We start from the raw sequence: 23,921 nt of genomic DNA, 5'->3' as shown, positions 1-23,921 counted from the left end.
TAATAACACTAACAAAAGCAATAGGGTTTCACCAGTGAACTGCTGAAATCTTAATAAATGAAGACTCAACTGATGTTTAAAATAATGTCTGTGCCCTGGGTTTTCCAATCTGACGTGAGTGTGACTAGATGTCATCAGCAATAGGATAGTAAAACTGGTAGCGGAATTAACGCCTTACAATAGAAAGACCTCCACTTGTCCAAACAATAACCACAACGACACATCACAAACACAAATGGATGCCACGGATCTCAAACACTCTCCCTTCATTAGGGACTCCACCTATATTGTGGATTATGCAAGTGTGTGTTGTGTGTTTGTCTTATGGCTCATGGTGTGTGTTGTGTGAGTGTATTGTGAAGTTAAGCTTTATTGAGCTAGAAGAGAAAGGGAAAGGCTGGAGGAGGAAGATGTACAAAGCAGATGTATGAGGCATGTCTATAATTCAGGTGTATGGGATAGGTGTATGAGTCGTGTGTATGAGACAGTTGTATGAGAAACATGTATGAGGCAAGTATATGGGGTAGGTGTATGAGGCAGGCACATGAGACAGTTGTATGAGGCAGGTGAATGGTGTAGGTGTATGAGGTGGGTATATGAGGCAGGTGCATGAGGCAGGTGTATGGTGTAGGTGTATGAAGTGGGTATATAAGGCAGGTGTATTAGGCATGTGTATGAGGCAGGTGTATAAGACATGTTTATGGTGTAGGTGTATGAGGCGGGTAAATGAGGCAGGTGTTTGAGGAACATGTATGAGGCAGGTGTAAGTGTATGAGGCAAATGCATGAGGCAGGTCTATAAAGCAAATGTATAAGGCATATGTGTGGGTTTGGTGTATGAGGCACGTGCATTGGTATGTGTATGAGCCAGGTGTTTGAGGTAGATGTATGAGACAGGCTTATTAGACAGTTGTAAGAGGTAGATGTATGAGGGCACGGGTATGGGGTAGGTGTAAGATGTAGGTGTATATGGTAGGTGTATGGGGTAGGTGTATGAGGCAGGTGTCTGAAGCAGATGTATGAGTCAGGTGTACAGGGTAGCTTTATAAAGCAGGTGTATGGGGTAGGTGTATGAGGCAGGTGAATGAAGCATATGTATGAGTCAGGTGTATAGGGTAGCCGTATAGGGTAGGTGTATGGGGTAGGTGTATGAGGCAGGTGTATGAAGCAGATGTATGAGTCAGGTGTATAGGGTAACTGTATAAAGCAGGTGTATGAGGCAGGTGTATGAAGCAGATGTATGAGTCAGGTGTATAGGGTAGCCGTATAGGGTAGGTATATGGGGTAGGTGTATGAGGCAGGTAAATGAAGCAGATGTATGAATCAGGTGTATAGGGTAGCTGTATGAAGCAGGTGTATGGGGTAGGTGTATGAAGCAGGTGTATAGAGTAGCTGTATAAAGCAGGTGTATGATGCAGGTGTATGAAGCAGATGTATGAGTCAGGTGTATAGGGTAGCTGTATGAAGCAGGTGTATGGGGTAGGTGTATGAAGCAGGTGTATAGAGTAGCTGTATAAAGCAGGTGTATGATGCAGGTGTATGAAGCAGATGTATGAGTCAGGTGTATAGGGTAGTTGTATAAAGCAGGTGTATGGGGTAGGTGTATGAGCCATGTATGAGGTAGATGTAGGAGGCAGGTCTACAAGGCAGATGTATGAGGCATGTGTAGGAGGTAGATGTAAGAGGTATATCTTCAAGGCAGATGTATGAGGCATGTGTATGGGGTCAGTGTCGTAAGTAGGTGTATGAAGCAGGTGTTTGTGGTAGGTGCACAAGGCAGTTGTATGAAATAGCTCTGAGCTAGTCTTCGGTAGGTGTATGAGGTAGCTGTATAGGGATATATGTATGATGCATATGTACAAGGTCCGAGTATGAGGCAGGTATATGAGGAACGTGTATGGGATAGGTATATGAGGAAGGGGTATGTGGTATGTTTATCAGGAAGGTGTATGGTACAGGTATATGGGGCAGGTGTATGAGGCATGTATATAAAGCAGGTATAGAGGGTATGCGTATGAGGCAGGTATATGGGGTAGGTGTATGAGGCAGGGGTATGGGGTAGTTGTATGAGTCGGGGGTATGGGGTAGGTGTATGAGTCGGGGGTATGGGGTAGGTGTATGAGGCAGGTGTATAGGGTAGGTGTATGAGGCAGGGGTATGGGGTAGGTGTATGAGGCAGGGGTATGGGGTAGGTGTATGAGGCAGGGGTACGGGGTAGGTGTATGAGGCAGGGGTATGGGGTAGGTTTATGAGGCAGGGGTGTGGGTAGGTGTAAGAGGCAGGTTTATAGGGTAGGTGTATGAGGCAGGTTTATAGGGTAGGTGTATGAGGCAGGGTTTTGGGTAGGTGTATGAGGCAGGGGTATGTGGTAGGTGTATGAGGCAGATGAATGGGATAGTTGTATATGGCAGGTGTATACGGCTAATGTATTAAATAAGTGTATAAGGTAAGTGTATAAGGCAGGTGTTTGGGACAGGTTTGTGAGGTGATGTTCCATCACCCAGCCAGATAAAAAAACATCACACTGACACAGTCAGACAGTGTAATAAGTATTTTATTGCATTTTATAATGCCGTTGTCAATAATTAGTACAGATTACATGCAACTAGACCTACTGTACAGTTTGTTTTATTGTCTGCATGGACAGACACAAGAAGATTCAGGTTACAAATACACAGATATATGTGTGTGTTTTATACAGCATGAGGAAAAGGGCAGTGACTGGCATTACATGGCCACCCAGGGAAGGGGGGAAAGGGCAAAGGTCTCATGGCAAAGTCACCTTTTTTAAGCCTCTTTTAGACCATCTCAAAAAACACAACTGTGCCCCTTCGCCTGGGTCACACTTTGAAAAATAAACGAACAGAAGGAAATAAAAAGATAAGAGGTAAACAAGTAAACTGAAACTAAGTAACGTTACAGAAAGTCACTGCTGAAAATGTACACACATTCTTATCATACAACCAGAGGAGTGCTGAAGTGGTAATTACATTTGTTTGGCTGTGAAGTTAATACCATCGGGCAACTCCCCTTTTTAGTCCCCTTTTCCTCAACATGACACCTCAGAGCTGTCCAATCATAGAGCAGATGCGGGGCCAAGTAAGTCCCTGGAGTCTGAGAGATGAAAGCAGTGGCCAACGTTAAGAATTGTTTGAGGTAAGGGAAACAGCTTGGTGGTAGATGACATTTCTGAAATATAAGACATTGACCTTGTTGCTTAAGAGCAGTGCCTACCTTTGGTGCATGATTGAGAATGAACTAAATCTCTGATGGCCTGTAGATTGTGTATGTGGTTACTAAAGAAAACAAGGACTCTGACGTAAAGATTTTTGACTCAGAGCCACGCACACTTGCCCTGTGGAGTGATTGACAGCTTTGAGGGTTAAAGGTCATCAGAGGAATAATTGTCAGAGGACACATATTGGCACCTAAAGGACCAACAACACCATCTTTCCATTGTTCTGCCATTAAAAGGGGCTATCTTTTTCCTATTTCTCTGTTTTTCTGAGGTTTTGGTCCTGTCTTAGAGAAAAGTCCTTCTGAGGTATCATCAATACATAATGATGTCAACTTTTGAGTTTGTTTTCTGTTGTTTTTCTTTTTCTTTCCTTAAAAATGCATAAATGCAGTACAGAGACAAAAAGTATCAAAATAGACCTAGCTAAGATAAATATACAAACAGGTGTTACCTAAACCACTTATCTAACTTTAATTCTTTAATTTTTTTGAGATACATTTAAAAAATCATCGTCCCAGACGTTTTATGAAGAAAACTGAATAAAGGAAAAAACTATTAAACCAAGATACCTGCAGATAAATACATACACTTCAGCATTAGCAATACAGTATAGGAATCCAAGCTGGAAGCTTTACAATAGCTAAACAGGTGCAGAAAATTAACAAAACAGAAAATAAAAAGACTTAATGGGAAAGAATGCCCTGGAGAGCTAAGCCAAGCGTTAATATACAATAATACAACATAACAGCAAAGCCAGAGAAGGAACAGAAGCGTCTATGGCGATCTGTTAACACACCATCGACAAATGTCAATCTACATCTTTAGAAAACAGCTTGGTTTACAGGTGTACCTTAAAGCACGAGACTTCCAAGATCATTTATTTACTGAATGCAGCAGTTCCTCTTTCGTGAGAGTTTGGATCATAACAATAATTATAGTAGTAATAATAATAAATTCCTTTGCGTGTGTGACTATTGTCTGTCTCCCAGTGAGTGAGGCTCTACAGTGAGCTCTGTGCTAGTCTTTGGATAGTATTTTTAGTTACTCAGAGCTTCAGCTGTCTAAACCAAGGAGCCAGGAGGGGCCATCAGAGGTCTTGCTCCTACTGACAGGGGCCACTACTCACCATTAGGGGCCAGCTCCTTGTCACAGGGCTATTATTCCCATCTCTGATGCTTTCTGAATGATACTCAAGGCCCTTTGGAGAGCACAATGACTACAGACTGGGAGAGTGTGTGTGGGTGTGTTTTCTTTATCACAGAAATCTTAAAGCTGTTCTCTGCATTAATGTGAAATGTGAGCCACTGGCGTCTGGTGGGCACTAGTTTGTGTGTGTGTGTGTATGTGCTGGGCACTGATATATTCTGCCTATCATCACTCCTGACAACTAGCTTCCTGCCCCATTGAGTCGCCGCTAACGACCGGACTATCATTGGGTGCCGGCAAAGCATGCTCATCAATATGCGTGCATGCAATTAAGAGGCTGTTCACGGAGCCATATGCTAATGGGCAATAATACACACTGAGAGCAGACCTTTTAAACATGGTGACCACTTCACTGTTCACTCTTAGGAGAATGCACCGGTTGTCTGTGGTTTTAGGAGAGGTAGTCAGTCATCTTTAACAGAATGGAACGTGGTTATAAAGTCTCTTTGTTTTTGCACTAACGCTCGTGAATTTGGAGTCCAGATAGCCAGACAAAGCTTTTTGAGCTCCACCAATTTTTTTTCAAACAGTAAGCAGAGTTTTGGTATATTTCCGTATTATTGACGAAGAATAAAAAAAGAAAATATTTCGGGTCTCCAGTGGCTTTTATTATGAACCATTTTGAAAAGGAGGTAGTGTTATTTTTGGTTTTAACTCTCGTTTCAAGGTGTTCCTCTTACACTTCGTTTGTAATAAATCAGTCAGGTGACCTGTAGCATTAAAACCCTACGTAGACAGGAAAGAGGGCTCTTTGACACCAGAAGTCAATACAAAGACTCCTCCTCTATTCAAAAAAGAAAGAAAATGGTGTGAAGTGCAATAGTTGACTTGACAAAACCGTTCCTCAAATGCTTTAGAAAAAATACAGATGTTGACATGTCCCTTGGTGTGTTCCTTTCACATTGGTATGTTTTTGTTGTTTGTCAGTTGTACCCTCTTTGCTATAAATAAGTAATCACAAGTGGTCATTCTGGTAAGTCTGTTCTCAATAATCCTCCCTGCCTATCCATTGATGTGACGTTTGGGATGAGATCCGTCTTTATGAAACCTACTGAGACTGTGGGAATATGAGTGAAAAGCTACGTGAGAGCATGATGACATAGAGCTAGGTAAAATCATTGTATTCCTATGTATTATAACACCTGCCCTTTTTGGTATTTGTTAAACTGTTCTGTTTGCTAGAGTATACTGTGGGTGAGAAGTAGAGAAGGGACAGTAAGAAAACCATTCACTATTCAAGCAAACTGGCATCCAGGTAAAAAAATAACATTCTCCTGCATTGCATGAAGGGATGTTTACACTAATTTAGTAATGTTCCTTATATTTCACAATGTGTGTTTTGGTTGAGGAAAATAATCCAAAATATGCATTTTTGCAGTGCAATAAAGAATTTACTTTATTTGCCCGGTATCCCATTTTTTCCCCGGTATAACTGACAACAGCACAGAGTTTTGCTTTTTTGCTGGCTTGTAGTGTCACATACAGGTATATAAATGTTCAAGTGCCTTATGAGGGAACAATCATTATTTGCTATCCCCTTTCAGGCTTGCCTATTGCGGAGCCTGTCTTATGTTTGTGTTTGAAACACAGGTAGCCTGAGCATGGAGAGATAGAGTTTCATATTTTAAGTGCTTTCTTTTTTATCTAAGGAACTGAAAGAGCTTGTTGGTTTATATTGGTTTTGGCCTTCTACCGTAGCATACCTAATGTGAGTTGTCATTGGCACCAGTTAACACAAGTAAAAAGCTTTTAACATCCCCAAATTCTATTTTGCATTATATACTTTGGTTTTTGGAATGGTCAGTACTGTCATGAACAAATTCAACGTAAGAGTTACGATACAATACAATAATAATTTAAATTTCAGGTGTTTGTTGTGTTTTGGACAGTTCTTTAGAGGATAAACTCAAAAGGGGTAAAATAAACTACAGGGTTTTTGGTTTTCTAAACATTTCTTTGGTTACCTGTAACAAAAATAAAATGGGAGAAAAAGCAGAAAATACATTAAAATAATTTGTTTAAATTTGGTATGGCACTGTAGAGTAGGTAATGCTTTTATGCTCACTGAAAACAACATATTTTAAATCTAGACATGCTATTCCTTTGAGTCCAACTCACACAGTGAATTGTAGATAGCTTCTATACAGTGACTATAGTAACAATAGAACTTTGAAGTGAAACTGAGCAGAGTTGCCATGTTCATCATATTCCGCAGAAAGAATTCCCCACAATTTCTTGACCATTTTGGACACAGTTCCAAGCAAAACCTTTGTGGGATGAGGTATTCTCTGACTGCAATAATATCTTTTTTTAAAGCATTGCTTTGTATCACAGCTGATGTTTCTCAACTAACTACGAGAAGGTAAAATAACAAGGTATGAAAGTGAGTTAAAAAGAAAGTCAAAACTGGATGATACAATGTGGGCATAATACTGTAGGTGAGTGTTACAGGAGCAGTGGGCCCTCAATACTAAGTGCTATTCTCAATCTCCTGTTATCTAAACTGGAACACCCAGACACAAAGAAAGGTAACCAGGGAGGTGTGGCATCAGTCTTCTGGGGACAATACTCTTTCGTTGCAGGCAATACGAGTTTGGAATGGTGTGAACAAGCAGATTAAAACAAATTAAATAAAAGACACAAAAAAAGAAGAAATAATGCATTTTTACAAAACACACTTTGAAATGGAATCATATCGCCATGGAAATATTAATAAAACAAAAAGAATAAAAAAGGAAGTGAAAAAGCTACCACTTTTGGATATCATATTTTTTTTTTAATTCTGTAATCATAAACAATTTTAGTCAGATACCTGTGTGTGGATACTCCCTCTCCTTCCCCTCTGTCTCTCACAGGGTGGCCTGTGCCTTTCACTCTACCACGCACGAAGGAGGAGTGCAGCACCAAAGGGTCCTTTTCCTGAAAGCTTTGTAATTTTTTTTAAAGGTATGACAATCTCCTTTTTTAATTGGAATAACCAGTAAACAGAGTCTTGTCGAGCTTGGGCAGAGAGTGGGCAGAGAGTGGGCAGAGAGTGGGCACAGGGCAGAATCCTGCCGTCCAGTCTCTGTCTCACCAAGGGATCAGTGGCTGGCTTGTATGCTTGGTTTCTGATGTGTTAGCCGTTGTAGCGTAATAGTGGAGAAAACCACCACGGTCATTCCTTTCATCTCAAAGCCCAGCAGTTCTTTCAGGCAAAACAAAGAAAATGAAAAGCAACCGATAGGACAGGAGGGGGGAGGTATACACCTCATGGTGATTGCTCCAAAAAATATATACACATGATCTGGTGTGTGTACGTTTCCTCACAGCTGGATGTGTACTAGAAGTGGTGTGAAAATTAAACTGCCGGAACTTAAAGACAGTAGGCCGTCCGTCCAATCAGCAGGTTGCAGAGGAGAGAGGACCCTCCCTCACCGCTGAGAGATGGCTCTATGGCAACCTGCTGTTCATAGGGTCGAGGAGGAGGGGCGGGTCAAAGCCTGGGGCAAGTAAGCAATGTTCCAGAGTGTCATTTTTGCGTCAGTACGGAATGAAGGTCTAACCCTGTTTGAAGTTGTCAATGTTGTTGTTGGTTTCTTGCTTAAAAAAAACATTCTCTTTTTTATCTCTTATCTTCTTTGTACGTGGTATTCATTTCTCTTCACTCCAATGGAGAGGGCGGAATTAAACCTCAGAGTCCCTTCCACTGGTTCAGCTCTTCCTGTCTTACTCCAGCTCCTCTGTCGGAAGGTCATCATCCAAGTCGTGGTCGTCACGATCGCTAGGCATAGCCATGTTCTGTGTGACAGTTGCCATGAGCGACACGGAGCGGCTGTCATCCTGGACCTCGGTTGGCTCCTCCTTCACATGGACCTGGTGTCTGAGGGACAGAGGGATGTGTTAGAGAGAGAGGGAGATGAAGGTGTGTGTGTGTGTGTGTGTGTGTCTTACACGTACTGTTGTGGGCTGAGTGTGTGTGTGTGTGTCTTACCCGTACTGTTGTGGGCTGAGTGTGTGTGTGTGTGTCTTACCCGTACTGTTGTGGGCTGAGTGTGTGTTTGTGTCTTACCCGTACTGCTGTGGGCTGAGTGTGTGTGTGTGTTTGTGTGTGTGTGCGTGTGTGTCTTACCCGTACTGCTGTGGGCTGAGTGTGTGTGTGTGTTTGTGTGTGTGTGCGTGTGTGTCTTACCCGTACTGCTGTGGGCTGAGTGTGGGGCTGCAGCTGCCGTTGCTGTTGACCTGTTCCACCGTGGAGCTGACGTCATCGTGACCCATCCCGTGTAGCATGTTGAGACTGGCAGCAGATGAGGGGTTAACCAGGCCCTGGCTGTTCAGCAGGGTCAGACTGCTTTCTGCAAGGGCCGCCTGACACACACACACACACACACACAGAAAGATCAGGGTACGTATTTATAAACATTCAGAATGCTCCTTTGAAAAGGCCACTGAGTGGTTGGAAAAGGAAGAATGACTCTGCAGGATACCCACTTATCACCACTAGAGGGCACCTCTGCACTACTCCTCACTGCTCAAGGGTTTAGTGGAGCGCATTGTTGCATGTGTGTGTTGAGGTGGTGAGGTTGCCCACGGAGTGTGTGTGTGTGAGTGTGTGTGTATGTGTGTGATAGAATTGACTCTGTGAAACTAAAATAGATTTTCTAGGACAGAAACTAATTTTATGCAGTGACCTTAATTGACAAATACTTGATGCTATAAATCATCTGTGGAAGTTGGCTTGAGTAAAGTATGTGTCTGTACGTCTGTGTGTTATTGTGTGTTGGGAGATGACTGTTGGAGCCTGTGTGTAAGTCTGTGTCGGGAGGAGTGTGTGAGTCTGTGTGTAAGTGTTTGTTGGGAGGTGTGTGTGTGTGTGTGTATGTGCGTTGTTAGCGAATGTAGAAACTCTCCAAAATAATTGGAAGTGCCCCCCCCCCCCCGCATACTTGTGTGTGTGTGTGTGTGTGTGTGTGTACACTTACCTGGTAGCTGGCATTTAGGGAACCAAAGCCCAGGCCTGAAATCATGTTCTTCACCAGAGTAGGACTCCTACAGAGATAGAAAGAAAAGGGGGAAGGGGGAGGAGTGTAGGAGACATATTGACTACATGTGTTCAGAGGAGTTACAGCCAAAAACAATTAACAAGTATAACACCCGTTTATACAGAAACATACACACATACTGTAAACAGATGCTGCACACACACACACACACACACACACACATTTTACATAGACCACTTCACAGTACTGGTGTTGACAAATACAGATGAAAGGGGGAAGAAACACACATTTGCACATAAAGATATGAAACACACACAAGAAAAGTAGAAATCGAGAAGTGTATTTTTAATATGTATTTATAAAAACATAAATACACACAATTAAATATAATATAACTTTAATATCCAATACTGAAACAGAGACATGTTGAAACCCAGGTCTGCTTGGTCATATTGGGACCCAACACCTACAGGATACCATCAGATACACCCAACACCTACAGGATATCATCAGATACACCATGATACCATCAGATACACCATGATACCATCAGATACACCATGATACACCCAACACCTGCAGGATACCATCAGATACACCATGATACCATCAGATACACCATGATACACCCAACACCTGCAGGATACCATCAGATACACCATGATACCATCAGATACACCATGATCCCATCAGATACACCATGATACCATCAGATACACCCAACACCTACAAGATACCATTAGATACACCATAATAACATCAGATACACCATGATACACCCAACACCTGCAGGATACATCATGATATCAGATACACCATGATACCTCCAGATACATCATGAAACATTTAGATACACCATGATACCTCCAGATACACCATGAAACATTTAGATACACCATGATACCATCAGATACACCATGATACCTCCAGACACACCATGATACCTTCAGATACACCATGAAACATTTAGATACACCATGATACCATCAGATACACCATGATACATTTAGATACACCATGATACCATCAGATACACCATGACACCATCAGATACACCATGGTACCATCAGATACACCATTATACCATCAGATACACCATGACACCATCAGATACACCATGATACATTTAGATACACCATGATACCATCAGATACACCATGACACCATCAGATGCACCATGATACCATCAGATACACCATGACACCATCAGATACACCATGATACCTTCAGATACACCATGATACACGAGTGCACAGCAAGACGATACATGCGTGAGACAAATGTGCTTGTGATGACTTCATACCCTGTCATCTTTGGTGGTCTCCTCTTTTGGTATTCAACTTCGTCCACAGTCCACACGGCCCCCTTCACGTTCTCCACCCTCACAAAACACTTATGCAGACTCAGGTTGTGGCGGACAGCATTCTGAGTGGAGGGACAGACGGGGGGGGGGGGTAAAGAACATTTGATTGAACATTTGATGTCTCCTTATTGCCTTGTAGAGAACTCCTGACTGGGAGGAGCACAGTATAATGATTATTTGACGTTCTCCTAAACAGAAACAAATATGACTCCTGATGAGACAGACATAAAAAGAGGACTCCTCCACAGGAGCTTGGACACACATCGACACCACGAACACACTCTCTTGTCCGTGCCGTTAAACTAAGACAAGGATGTGCATCCCTCCCTGGTTTTATTTCAACATTTCTGTAATCAGTTCCAACACACACACACACACACACACACACACATGCACACAGCTATCTGCGTCACACTCCCCTAGGGACAGTCCTCCCTTTTCATCTGCTATTTGTAGTTTGTTCATGCCCAATTTCATTACCAATTTTAATTCGTCTATAATTAAATCCCGCATATTTTCTGTGACACGCTTTTTTAATCCGTAAGGGAGGGACCGGCAGAGCAAGCATCACTCCTCACCGTAATTACACACACACACATATACACACGCATACGCACAAACACATATAGACACACACACATACACACACACGTAATTATACAAACCATAATCAGGCCCGGAACCCCCCCTCCACTCTTCTCACCCCCCATCTCCTTGGAGCCGTGATGCTCAGTTTTGTAAATGAGTATGACCCCAATCTCAGCCCGCCACCCCTCCATCGCTCCTCCTCTGCTATTCTGTGCTATTTGCATTTGTCTCCGTGATGAAAGCCTAATTCTCCCAGTTAAAACATTAGCAGTCATTTACAGCAGGTCACAGCACATGCCACACACACACACACCTGACAGACACACACGCAAACACTCCACACCATGGAGAGGAGAGAAAGATGTACAGAGAGGGGTAGGGGTGAGTCTGGGAAAGGGGAGTAGACTGGATGGGAGGACGGGACAGGGAGAATGAGACAGAGAAGGGGAGAAGGGGACAGGGGGTGAAGGGAACAAAGAGAAAGAGAGGAGAACACAGGGAGAAAGAGACAGTAAGGAGGAGACAGAGAAGGGCGCAGGGAGGAGAAGTCGGGGAGAGAGGACAGGAGGAAGAGAAAGGGGAAGGAGATAGGACGAGGACACAGAGGAGAAGACAGGGAGAAGGAGGAGACAGGGAGAAGGAGGAGACAGGCATGAGACAAATGTAGTAAAGAAATATGAGAGAATAGATTCTAAAAGACACCGAACAAAATGTGAAAAGTAACAGCCTGAGGAGACTGAGTAGTGGCTACTCACACATTTGGATTGATCAGTAGAAATCAAAGCATAAAAGTGATAGTAAGTCATACGTCAATAAGATTTATTATTACTCAAAGAAATAACTGGTAATTAACTAAATATTATTTTAATTGTGTATATATTGTTATGTAAATATTATTTGCTGATTCATTTACACAATATTGAATGTATGACTTCTTAAGTTTATTTAAAAAATAATATGAAGCATTTTGTATTGCTGGTAGTTATAACTGGTCATTATGCATGAACTGATATTCTATAATAAGACGTGAGCTGCTAAGATGGACTGAAATTAGTGATTGGGGCAATTAATGATTTAATTAATCATTAAAGTAGGGAACCTACACTTGTATGTTTGCTAAAACAATTATCATTTTTGAAGTAACATTAATCATTATAATTCAGAAGGCATAATGATATAAAAGTTTCAGTTAATAGGGATATGTTATAAGGGAGTTGCTCTCACATTTCAAGTATTGCCAGTGTATTACTTTGAGTTGGGGGGATTGTTTCCAAAAAAATTATTGAGTAAGCAGAAAAAATATTGATTTACGGTGTATAATTAACCACCAGATTTTTACCAGAAAAAGTCAACCAAAATAACGACCCATAAAACTAAGGATAGATAGAAAATATCGTTCAGGCTGGCTCAATAAGTGGAGAAGACCACTGAAGGTGTTTGCTCTCTTAGAATCTCTAATTTCAACTAAAACATAGATTTCTTACCCCAGCCCAGGTGTAAGAAATCAGAACTAACAAGGTGACTCCCCACAATGCTGATCCTTATCTGGTTTACGGAAAGAAAACAAAATCTCCATGTCAGGCAAAAGAAACGTTGCTCATAAAACCCCTCCACCAAGACAACAAATATTCTATCCATTAGGCCATGTATTTACAGACATATTTGCTCATAACCACCAGAAAATAAATACATTTTCATAACATGATGAAGTCAACACTGAAATGTACTTTCCTTTAATTTCTGATTTGTACTGTGATTGGTCAGGAGATCGTGCACCTCCCTTTGTCCGAGATATATTTTATTACTCTCTGTCTGCTTCTCTCTTCTGTTTTTCATAGTGAAAGATTAGAAGTATGCGAGCAGCCCATGTTCCACTGCAAGAAAGAAACGTTTCAATGTGCCATGCGACCATGGTCTATTGGGGCCTTAAGAGTGCACAATCTTCATAATGGGGGGTGTGGCTATGTTCGTATTTAACCAATCACATTCCAAATCATATACAATAATTTGAAGTCAACTGAGTCAACTGAAATTATTTTCATGAGCTTATTTCTGAGAGGGATGTCAATCATTTTGAAGGCATTTCATATATAATAGAACACTGCGGAGACAATCATTAAGAAGTGGAGACATGATTGCACAACGAGGACATTGCAAAAATCTGTAAAAAATATATGCCATTGCAGAAATATATGACAGGGCAAGGAAAAAGATCACCCAGGAGGCAACCTTAAAGGAGCTGCAGGAAATTGTGTCAGAAAAGGGCACTCCCTGCATAGCACAATTATCTCCATGTCTGAACTGTCAGGTAGGGTGACAAGATGGAAGCCATTTCTCATAAAGAATAACATCTAATCCTGTATACATTTTGGAAGACACATTCAATCTCCCAAAGCCATTTGGCAAAATGTGATATGGTCTAATGAGAAAATGTTGGCCTTCATTCCAAAATATATACATTGGTGCAAAGCCAACAGGGCTCATCATCCAAAGCGCCTACAGTCAAGCAGGTGGTGGAAGCATGATGCTTGGGAGAGGACAATAAAAAAGTTCCAAATATCAAGATCTTTTGCAAAACACCTGCTGCCCTCTTCCAGGAAATCTGAAATGAACTTCACCTTGCAACACAACAACGATACCAAGCACAATGTCAGATCAACAAAGTTGAATGTCTTAGAAAAAGATGATTGCCCTGGAATGGCCCAGTCCGAGCCCAGATCAATCCTACAGAAAAAATCCTATGGACTGACCTAAAGAGGGCTGTGCACTGGAGATCCCCTACCAAGCTGACTGAGCTTTAACTCCTCAGAAAAGAATAGTGGGATAAAATGTCTAAATCCTGTGATTGTTTTCAGTGTACCGAGCCCTAACCAATGCTGTGATCCAAGTAAAAGTTGCTTCAACAGAGTCTCAGTGTTGTGGGGTGTACACAGTCAATGATAGTTTTCCATCATATATTGTTTTTCAGAGATATTAACCATTTGTTTTTCGATTAAATATCTTCTTGTTGGTTACAAGATCTTCAGCCTTTACATGAATACAGCTGCATTTTCATTAAGGGTGTGTAGACTTGTTAAGCCCACTGCACAATTGCTTTATCATGACCATAAAGGGGCTTTCAGACCAGAAGAGATAACCGCCTGCCATGACACCTTGTTTATTTGAACAATTTATTTTTCTCAGACAGCAGGCAGAGTGGCTTGAACCGCATCATCAAGAGAAGTAATCTCTGAAGAAGCCAGGATTTTGTAAACCGGGGCACAATTCCAGGCTGTCGTGATCTCTGATATATTTTCTAAACTACATACATAATTTAAAGTTTTATATAAATACAATCTAATGTACAAGCGGTACAAATAATATGTATGTGATCCTGTTAATAACATGTTTATTGCACTCTCTTTCTACCAGTCACGCCCATTATTTTGAAATTAGCTAGTGCACGTGGATATGGGGAAACGTTTGTATAAGACTTGGAATCCCTGGTGAAATGTGCCCACATAAAGTATTTGCTATTTCAGGACAAAAATTGGGATGAGACCAGTTTGATGTGGTTTTGGATTTAATCTGATATATATGCAAACATATTGCACTCACCATTTCAGGACAAATAACTGTGATGAGACCACAAGAGTGTAGAAATACCCTGCAATCAGCATTTTATTGAAATGATCACATAAATATATAATTTGTCTACTATTTTCTGACAGAGAAACAGTAGCCAGCGATATACAAAAAGCTACACCTGTAGGTCTCATCACAATTATTTGTCCTGAAATGGTGAGTGGCATGTGGGCAAACAGAGTTCAAATCATTTCCGTTGGGGTCTTTGTGCGACTCTGAAGTGGTGTTGTCTAATTTCGAATAGTCAGACACCAACATAATCAGATCTTGTACTGCGGTCAAAACAGGTTGTTGGTGGATCAGCACGGACCAGGCACACTGTCTCTGATTGGCCACCGGTCGGCAAGAAACAAAAGTTGTGGGCACTCCTGTTGACGGCAGCTTCTTGGCTTCCTCTTGCCACTGCTGGTGGGGTGAGAGGCAGATGTGCCGTCATGCATACATGGAAAACAATAAAGGTGTAAGCCTTGCCGTGTGTCGGTGTGAAGAGATGGATCATTTAGCAAATTAGTAAAATAGGATGTAAAATATCTTTGCCCTATAGAAACAGATTTGATCAAGCATTTGTAGACCTCTATCTCTCTGCATACATACATATATTCACCGACCACATTATTAGATATGCATGTCTAGTATTGGGTAGAATGCCCTAATGAGCAGGTGTATTTATGATGTAAATATGAATGCATCATAAAGATCAAAGGAGTTGAAGTTTCCTGTGTATTTCAAAAACATTAAATAACTACAGTTTCATAATATAAGGACCTTAAATGTGTTTTCACTTCTTTAACGTTTCATATTCTGTCCTTGTCCTCTTTTTTGGTGGGTATTTCTATTGAAAACAAATTGGCTACACAAAACTCTCAAGCTCACTTATACTGTCCTTGTTTATTTGCAGGTTTCTCTAATTCCAATTCTCTCTAGTTGAGCCCCACATAAGAATCACCTAACATGGAACTGTGCCACAAAAATAAAGCATGCCAAGTTTGCTCTCTGGTAAATCAATTGACAAAATCTCAGTAAATGGCCACCCTGAAGAGGCAATCTGCCACTAAGTTGTCCCTGACCTTAGTGGAAAATCTTGAGAGAAAACTCAACTGTAAAATAAGGTAACAGCAAAGGGTTAAAACAATGAATACCCCATCTGGGCTTTTATCTAGGCATCTTCCATTTGACAATGACATTGGCCTTAGCCTTCGGAGAAGGTGCCTGTCAGGCTCCAAAAGCTTTTGGAATGGTAAAATCTGTAAAGTGGCAACAACTTGGGCAGGATTCTTGGGCCAGTTAGGCATTGTAGTTCACTGGCAAGAAGTTGGTTAGTTATGGCTTCCTTTTGCCATGACTGGACAGACTTCCTTGATTCATACCCTTTCCAAAGTACTTCATATTTCTTGGGGGATAATACTCTTTGACAAGTTAACTGTCAGGTTGGCAGATACTAACCATTTAAACAGACTACACATCTGCTGTAGGTGTTCTGGCCAAGAGGAACTAAACACTGCCACATCCTTCAAAAATGCCTCTGCATCTTCCTAACCATATAGAATGATGTGCAAACTTGGAAACACATCACCAGCAAAATGCAAGTAAACAAACCAGTAGAAGCGGCAGATATCTGCAGATATCATTTCAGCAGAACAAACTTGCTTACTTATTTAGAAGCCTCAACATGACCAATACAACCATCAGACCTGAGCAAATGGATTGTGGCTTATTAACGATGTTAACACATCTTTTAACCTGAGTGCAGAGACCTGTCAACTTTCAATATTATAATAAAGGGCAAACTACACAGACTATTGATATGTTGTGCAATTTTGGGTGCCCAACTCCAACTTTGTTTATCTCTTGAATGAATCACCAAATTAGCATGATATTTGACTGGGGCTGAGTTCACAACTCTGCTATCATGTTCTATTATATTTTTGAGGTGGTAAATTTGAGGAAACAAATGTAATTCCAAAAGAATACAGCAATATCTTTTTTTTTCTCTGGAGAGAAGTGTTCCAAAAAGGTTTTCCAGAATCTCAGAGTAACTCCAGTATACCAAGGGCATAGGGCATATTGGGAATCACTATCCTCTTCCACCAACTTCTCCATCTGATTGAAACATGTAAAGTACACCTTCAACATGTTGATGTGGCACAGCCAGGTTTCCCCTGCATGTCGGCGTGGCGATAAGATAATCCAGATTAGCAACTTTTATCTATATGGTGCACAGACAGGAAAAGCAAGCCTTTAACAGTGACCCTAAAACTGGCTATAAAACCAGGACTTGGTGGCCTACACCAAGAGTGCAGAATTTGGTCTTTCGATCACAAAGCTTAGGTCAGTGACTTCTTAATATCTTCATTGGCAAACTCACAGAAGGAATGCAATCTGCTTGGAAACGGATTTATGTACTCCAATAAAAGCATTTTCATTTTTAACACTTTTTAGTAAGTTCATCGAACTTCTGACATGACGTTCAAACAGAAGATCGTTGGGGCTGAAACCTAGACATGTGAACAACTTCTGGTGCTGTGAACAGCACTAGGGGTACCCCTTAATCCCAGTCTTTTTCAAACTCTAAGAGGTAAGCTCTCAACATACTCTTCAAAGTCTCATGAAATCTCTCAAGAACACCTTGAAACTCTGGGTGATATGCACCAGAGGCATAAATGCTGTAGCACTTGTTAAAATATGTTTTTACATTACATTTTAACATTGTTCTCTTTGTAAAATCTGTGCTTTTCCAAACAGGGTCTTAACAACACTGAGAATGAAGATTGTCCTCATGAAACTGAGCGACCCCACACATAATGAAGAGAAACTGATTAAAGGTCCAACAATGTCCAACAAAATGCATCTGAAAGTTTTGTTAAAAGCAGGAATAGGCTGCAAATGGGAAACGTATCTACAATTGTGAGACAACTCCAATATATCTTGTCGAAATGTACTACAATTTGACGTTGTGCCAATCATTCCATTGCAAAAACTTTCTTTTTGGATAACTTGAACGTACACAGTGTCACCAGTTGCTGAAGGAAAAACACTATCCAAAATAATGGACGGGTCTAAAACCAGCGTCTTGTAGTACCCCCACAAGCTGTTTTACCAACATTACCACCAGATGCGCAGTTCATCCACATTTTATCAAAACATTTGAACAGGAGGTAAACAACACCCAAATCTAAGACTTAATGGACTGAAGTGATCTTGCAAGTAAAAAAGATATAATATATAATGATCTTTCTATTTTTTCTATTTTCATTGCAGACACTAAAATGTCCCATCTGTCATGAAAACCTGGTGGATATGCAGAACCAGTGGTCCATCCTTCCCTTTGGAGCCTGGGACTGAAACCTTGTTGGTGGCTGTCTCGAGGGTGTGATCTGCGTGCTCACAAGTACAGGTAGCTTTCCTTTCATGGGAAAGGGAAGCTACCTTTGAACTGTTTGAGTATTAAGAGTGTCTTGTAACCTTCTAGATCCTTGACCTCTCGAGAAAGACATATGAAAAAGGGATTGTTTATTCCTTTGCAAATGTACAACTCTCTTCAAGCTGACATCTGTATACCTGTGGGACCAATGCCTAAACAGAAATGACAGCATATTTCACAGTTTAATAATCTGAACTCTGATTAAGATTTAAAGCAACGTACGCTTTCTGATCGTTGTCCAGAAAAACACTTTAGAGGAGCAACTCGAGGGATGTGGCAAGCTACTCCGGAAAGAAAATGTGCCCAACTAATTTTCACAGAAACGTGGTACAAGAGATCCACCAAGATTGAACTCTGAGTTTGTAAAATAGCTTGACTTGAATAAGTGCTTCTAGTTCAAGGATCTCCTTCTGCCCCAAATAAAACGTATGACTCCTAAATGACTGCTTTTGACTGGGCAAAGTTACACTCATATCTCAAGTAGGATTCCCCACAAATGTCAAACTTAAAGGTCCATATACTTTTGTTGATTATTATTGCTTTAACTCCAGTTCATTGTCAGTGACATTTTACAAAACAAACGTGTTGTTAATGAACATTAAAATATTATGGCTCACTGTATGTGATAAGGTGATGTCATACACGTCTGTAACTAAATCCTGAATTAGCCGCCATTTTGTTTTGTTGAACTAAATATCCACAATTTGGGTTATGGAGGGAAAATCAAAGTGGAACAAACCAAACAGGGGAAAACAAATAACAGCAGGCTTGTATAATCTCAGAAAGTCGGAGACATGCCTGAAGGTGACGCCCTATCAGAATATCCCATTCCAATGAAGAACTTTCCAGAAGGTCTTAACTATTTACTGACCCACTCGAAGTCCAACACATATTGACTAATAAGTTTACCAGCAGAGTGAAATACATGCTGACTAACCAGATGACTACAAACAGTTGCATCCATAACAGGTTACCTGAAAAAAAATAACTCTCTTCAAATTGTGCGAAAACATTGACCGTAAAATGAGGCACAGCCAAGTTTCAGTTCTAGAGTTACAGGTGAGGATGGGGTGAGGAGACGAGAAGAGGAGCAGAGGTTAGGGTTGTAAAAAAGAACAGGAATGGGGTGTGCACCATGCCGGACTTGTAGTCGTTACCTTCCAGCATACACCTCTTTAATTACTCACCTTCATTTGATATTAACATTTTTAAAGGTAACATGTTGGCACCAAAAGTTTAAAACAGTCTGTAAATAATCTTTTGAGACAGACTTTCCTGAAGATGACCCTGCTCTCTAGCCATAAAAAGCAGCTCTCAACCATATCCAGTACCTTAGAGAAATGAAATCACACTCCGGCTGGACAGTGTGGAGTTGACATCTCCCTCTCCAATCTCTCTCTCCTCCTCCCTCTCCCTCCTCCATCACCCCCCCCCCCCACACCTCATTCTTTCTGATCAATTACTTCCCTTGGCTCTCCTCATAAAATATCCAGGCCCATTAAAGGACATACATCTCCCTCTATATTTAATACAGGCCAAAGCTCCGGACACTCCATGCATTTATAAATGTAGGTATATATTTAAAGGGCCAGGTCTAGGTGGAGAAGAACCGTTAGAATAAATTCATTGTTAAATTTCATGAAAGTGAGATGAGGAAACGAAGATATTTCTGGCGCCTCCCTCCCACCGTTAAAGGCTATTAGTGTGAGGCCGGTCTGTGACACGCCCTCTTCACCCCTCCTATTGTCTGTCTCTGGAGTAGCTGACACTCAAATTAGATGGAGGCCTCAGTAGAAATGGGTCAGCACCTACACTGTCAGGTTCCAACCAGGTGTGTGTGTGTCTCTGTGTGAGTGTGTGTGAAGACACCTTTGCCTGTGTGGGTTTGTGGGAAGCAATTTCACTTGTGTGTGTGTGCGTACGTGTGTGTGTGTGTGTGTGCGTGCGTGCATGACTCTGTAATGAGGCTGTGTGATAGTGAGGTGTGTTTCCACCAAGCTAAGTGGAACCGTCTTCGTAGGCCATGTCAGAGCTCACAGAAGTCTCCGGAAGACCAGGAGGGAGGAAAGAAGAGGGAGGGGGGGTTGGAGTAAAACCTAACACCTCTCTGTAAAGAAACACAGCCACATGGAGTGAGTCCACACACTTACGCACACACACACTCCACTCAGGGCATTGTGGGTAAAATGGCTTATAATCATCAAAACAGCTTGGTGTTTCAATGGCCATGTCAGTTTTTGAGGCTGCCAAGTGTGTAATTGGGGGAGGGGGGGAGTGTGTGAGGAGGAATATAGTCTAATCTGCGTGTACTTAAGTGCAGTGTGTGTGCGTGTGTACAGTAGGTAAATGACTGTGTGCGTGTGTACGCAGAGGAGTGTGTGTGTAGGAATTTGTGTGGACTCACCTTCCACGTGGCTGTGTTTCTCCTGAAGTAGGCAAACATTCTGGTGAACCAGTTATAGATCTCATTAAGAGTCAGCTGCCTGTCTGGAGCCTCCAGGATGGCCTAGAGAGACAAAGACAGAGAGGGGAAACATTAGACAACAGCTCAACCCAGGCTTCAGAAATCCATCGGATGATACAGGTGAGGGACACTGAGGCCGAGCTGTGAAGTCCCCATTCATTCTGCTTGGGATCAGACTGAACAGTGCTGGACAGGAGGGGCAGATAGGTGAGGGTCATACAAAGGCCACTGGGCTGGATTCCAAACCCCATGTGTACCCATGGCTGGAACCGCAGTGGCCTCAGGGGGCTGGGGGGGAGGGGCGGGGTTTGGGTGGGAGGAGACCGGGGGACTTACATGGCGTATGAGAGAGGCATAGGTGAAGGGTGGTCTGACATCAGCGTTCTTATAGAACTCACAGTTCTGTGCCAGCTCTACAAAGAGAACACAGCGCATTAGTCCCGGACAATTGTGTGTGTATATTCAAGTTATTGATTGAGGGGAGACTTTTCATAAGCGTTTGCATGCCACTGCGCGTGCATGCATTTCCGTGTGTACATAACTGTTTGTGTGTGTGTGTGTGTGTGTGTGAGGGTTGTATGCATACCCTCTCGTATACCTGAGGCGATTGGGGTGCAGAACTTGTCAGCGTTGCGCCTGCGTATGGGTCCCACGCCGTGCGGGTGCGAGTGTAGGCTGGATGAGCTAATGACAGACGGCCCCTGCCGGAGCGGGGTGATGGGGGCCGCCGCGGAGGTGGGGGGGTGAGGGAGACCCTCGGGGTACGCCTCGCTCTCCCTCTTCAGCAGGGAGCCACTGGACGCCAGGTTCAGCTGCCGGGAAACAGGACGGAGACGGTCAGAAAGGGATACCTCATCGTTCACGGTCCCACCCTGCCCTCTGGTTGGCTAGGTGAACAGTTAGCTAAAGCGCTACTCCTCTCAGATACATCCGCGCAGAGTAGAGCCATGGCAGCCGGCACAAAGACTACTGTCACAAGACCCTCAGCACCGCCAGTGGGGAGAAAAACAAAGACCTCAGACTCAGTTACACAGACACAAACCCACTGCAATTAGACCTCAGTGAACAAAAACAAAAAGCCTGAGATGGGAGTGTTTACGTGTGTGTGTGTGAGTGTATATAGGCTTCTGTGGTCACACATACACACGGTGCGGTGACATGCTCTCTTCACGGCTCAGCTCGGCCCAATTAGGCAGAGCCCACAGGAGCAATGGGAACTGGAAACCGATCCTCCGAGTCGCTCTGGGATGCTTTTATAAGGGCTGCTAGTTTAGAGCTAATTACAACCATCATGGCTGTGTGTTTGTGTGTGTGTGTGTGTGTGAGAGAGAGATATTCTGAGTTATCTCAACCAGATGTCCTTCTCTCTACCCCATCTCTTTCTTCACCTACTCTTCTTTTTCTCCTCTTTTAAACCTGACCAGTCTCCTCTTCCTCTTCGTGTCCTCTCCCTGTCAACTCCAGAGAAGTGGTCCGTACCATTCTGATGGATTAGGGGTCAGGGCTCTTTAACGACTACTTCATTAGCTCTTTCTCTCTGTCCATTCTGTCTCTCTTTCCTTTCCACCCCTCCTCCCATCCAACTATTAAACAGGTGCACTTGAACCCTGGTACATCACCAAGGCAACACCACAACCCTCTCAGTAGTTTCCATTCTGAAGACTCCTCCCCTACTCCTCTTTCTCCAATCCTTGACCCTGAGGCTTGTCTCCCACGACGACACAGGACACACCTCTTCCAGATTTTCCATTAGGTGCTAATGACAGCTGACGCCCTGCGTTTGTCTCAACACACACACACACACACACACACACACACATACACATACACACACCCTGCTGCTCCACTGGAACCATTTATATCCTCTCTAATTAAGACACTCCACTCTAATTGACAATTAATTTCAACATCTTCATATTTTAATAAGACTCCTCGTCAATCTGAATAATGAAATATTCATTAGATACCTAATAACATGCATGCCTGTGCCAGCCAACCAGACAGTCTACCCACCAACCAGTCAGTCAGTCAGTCTGCCCTGCCCAGAGACACAGCTCCTTCTGAGTGAAACAGAACTGCTACTGTCCTGACCCAGAGGTTCTGTGATTAATACTGCCATCGTCCTCCAAGGTCATGGCATTCTTCAAATCAGATGAGTCCATTATTAAACAGTTTATTACTTTAGGCATGTGCTCATATGAATCAAGAACAGCATCCTGGACACAGTTACACAGTAATGAATATGATCAGAAACCCTAAAGTAAATAAAGACACTGTAGTTCAACAATAACCTGACAACCAGACTCAGAGCCGGACACGAGGATACCGCAAAACCCTCCCCAACACAAAGACACTGGGACCTACTACTGTACAAAGGTCAGGGGTCAGAGATCAGGTACTCACAGGTTGGTTGAAAGGCTTTGGCTCCGATGGACGCATGTGCAGGTGGGTCATCATGGCCTGCAGTCTCTCGCTCTCCTTGGCCAGCTGAGACACACACACACACACACACACACACGCGCACACGTCAGGACCGTTTAATGCTGTGAGTCAATGATTTCTGTTGTCATACAGGAGAACCTGGTAGGAAAGACGCGCTGCTACAGGCCCAGTTCACCCCACACACCACCAGAGACGGACTGCAGCTTTAGCTGCAGTCACACTTGATGCCCAGTCAAGGCACATCAGTGTCAGGGCATCATCAGCCTCCCAGTAAACCAGTACACTGCTATTTAGAGCCCGGTGTCAAGTTATGGCTGTTGGTGGGAGAGAAAGATGCATCCCCATATCATTTGGAATGCGTGTGTGTGTGGTGTGTGTCTCGGGGCTGTTCTCACTGTCTTATAACACCAGGCTCCACAGGGAGAGAGACAGACAAATCCCCTCCACCCACCCTCACAGACATAACGCACGTGTGCACACACACACACACGCACACCTAACACGCACGCACGCGCTCGCATACCCGGCGGACACACTCGTCCCCATTTGCCGATGCTAACTGCCGTTTAGCGGGAGTGGCGGTGATATAGCCTG

General features: G+C 42.7%; 1 protein-coding gene across 16 annotated transcripts in view; it reads right to left on the bottom strand.

Annotated features, from left to right (window-relative positions):
- Positions 1-2,535: 2,535 nt before the first annotated feature.
- foxp4 (forkhead box P4) overlaps positions 2,536-23,921 on the bottom strand; it is a 126,433-nt gene continuing 105,047 nt past the window's right edge. For 11 of the 16 annotated variants that reach the window (XM_029113800.2, XM_029113806.2, XM_029113801.2 and 8 more), the window contains exons 11-18: positions 23,289-23,372; positions 21,472-21,697; positions 21,222-21,298; positions 20,826-20,927; positions 10,729-10,850; positions 9,405-9,471; positions 8,615-8,790; positions 2,536-8,305 (exon numbers count right to left, since the gene is read on the bottom strand). In XM_029113800.2, the coding sequence (XP_028969633.1) occupies positions 8,152-8,305; positions 8,615-8,790; positions 9,405-9,471; positions 10,729-10,850; positions 20,826-20,927; positions 21,222-21,298; positions 21,472-21,697; positions 23,289-23,372 (1,008 nt within the window). In that variant the 3' untranslated portion in view covers positions 2,536-8,151. The remainder of the gene's footprint in view (positions 8,306-8,614; positions 8,791-9,404; positions 9,472-10,728; positions 10,851-20,825; positions 20,928-21,221; positions 21,299-21,471; positions 21,698-23,288; positions 23,373-23,921) is intronic. The other 5 variants (XM_029113804.2, XM_029113813.2, XM_029113814.2 and 2 more) reach the window with 1 other exon arrangement.

Source organism: Esox lucius, chromosome 17, assembly GCF_011004845.1.
Source record: "Esox lucius isolate fEsoLuc1 chromosome 17, fEsoLuc1.pri, whole genome shotgun sequence".
Taxonomy (NCBI): domain Eukaryota; kingdom Metazoa; phylum Chordata; class Actinopteri; order Esociformes; family Esocidae; genus Esox; species Esox lucius.
The sequence above is the reverse complement of the archived record's forward strand: the minus strand, read 5'-3'. Positions and strand labels throughout refer to the sequence as shown.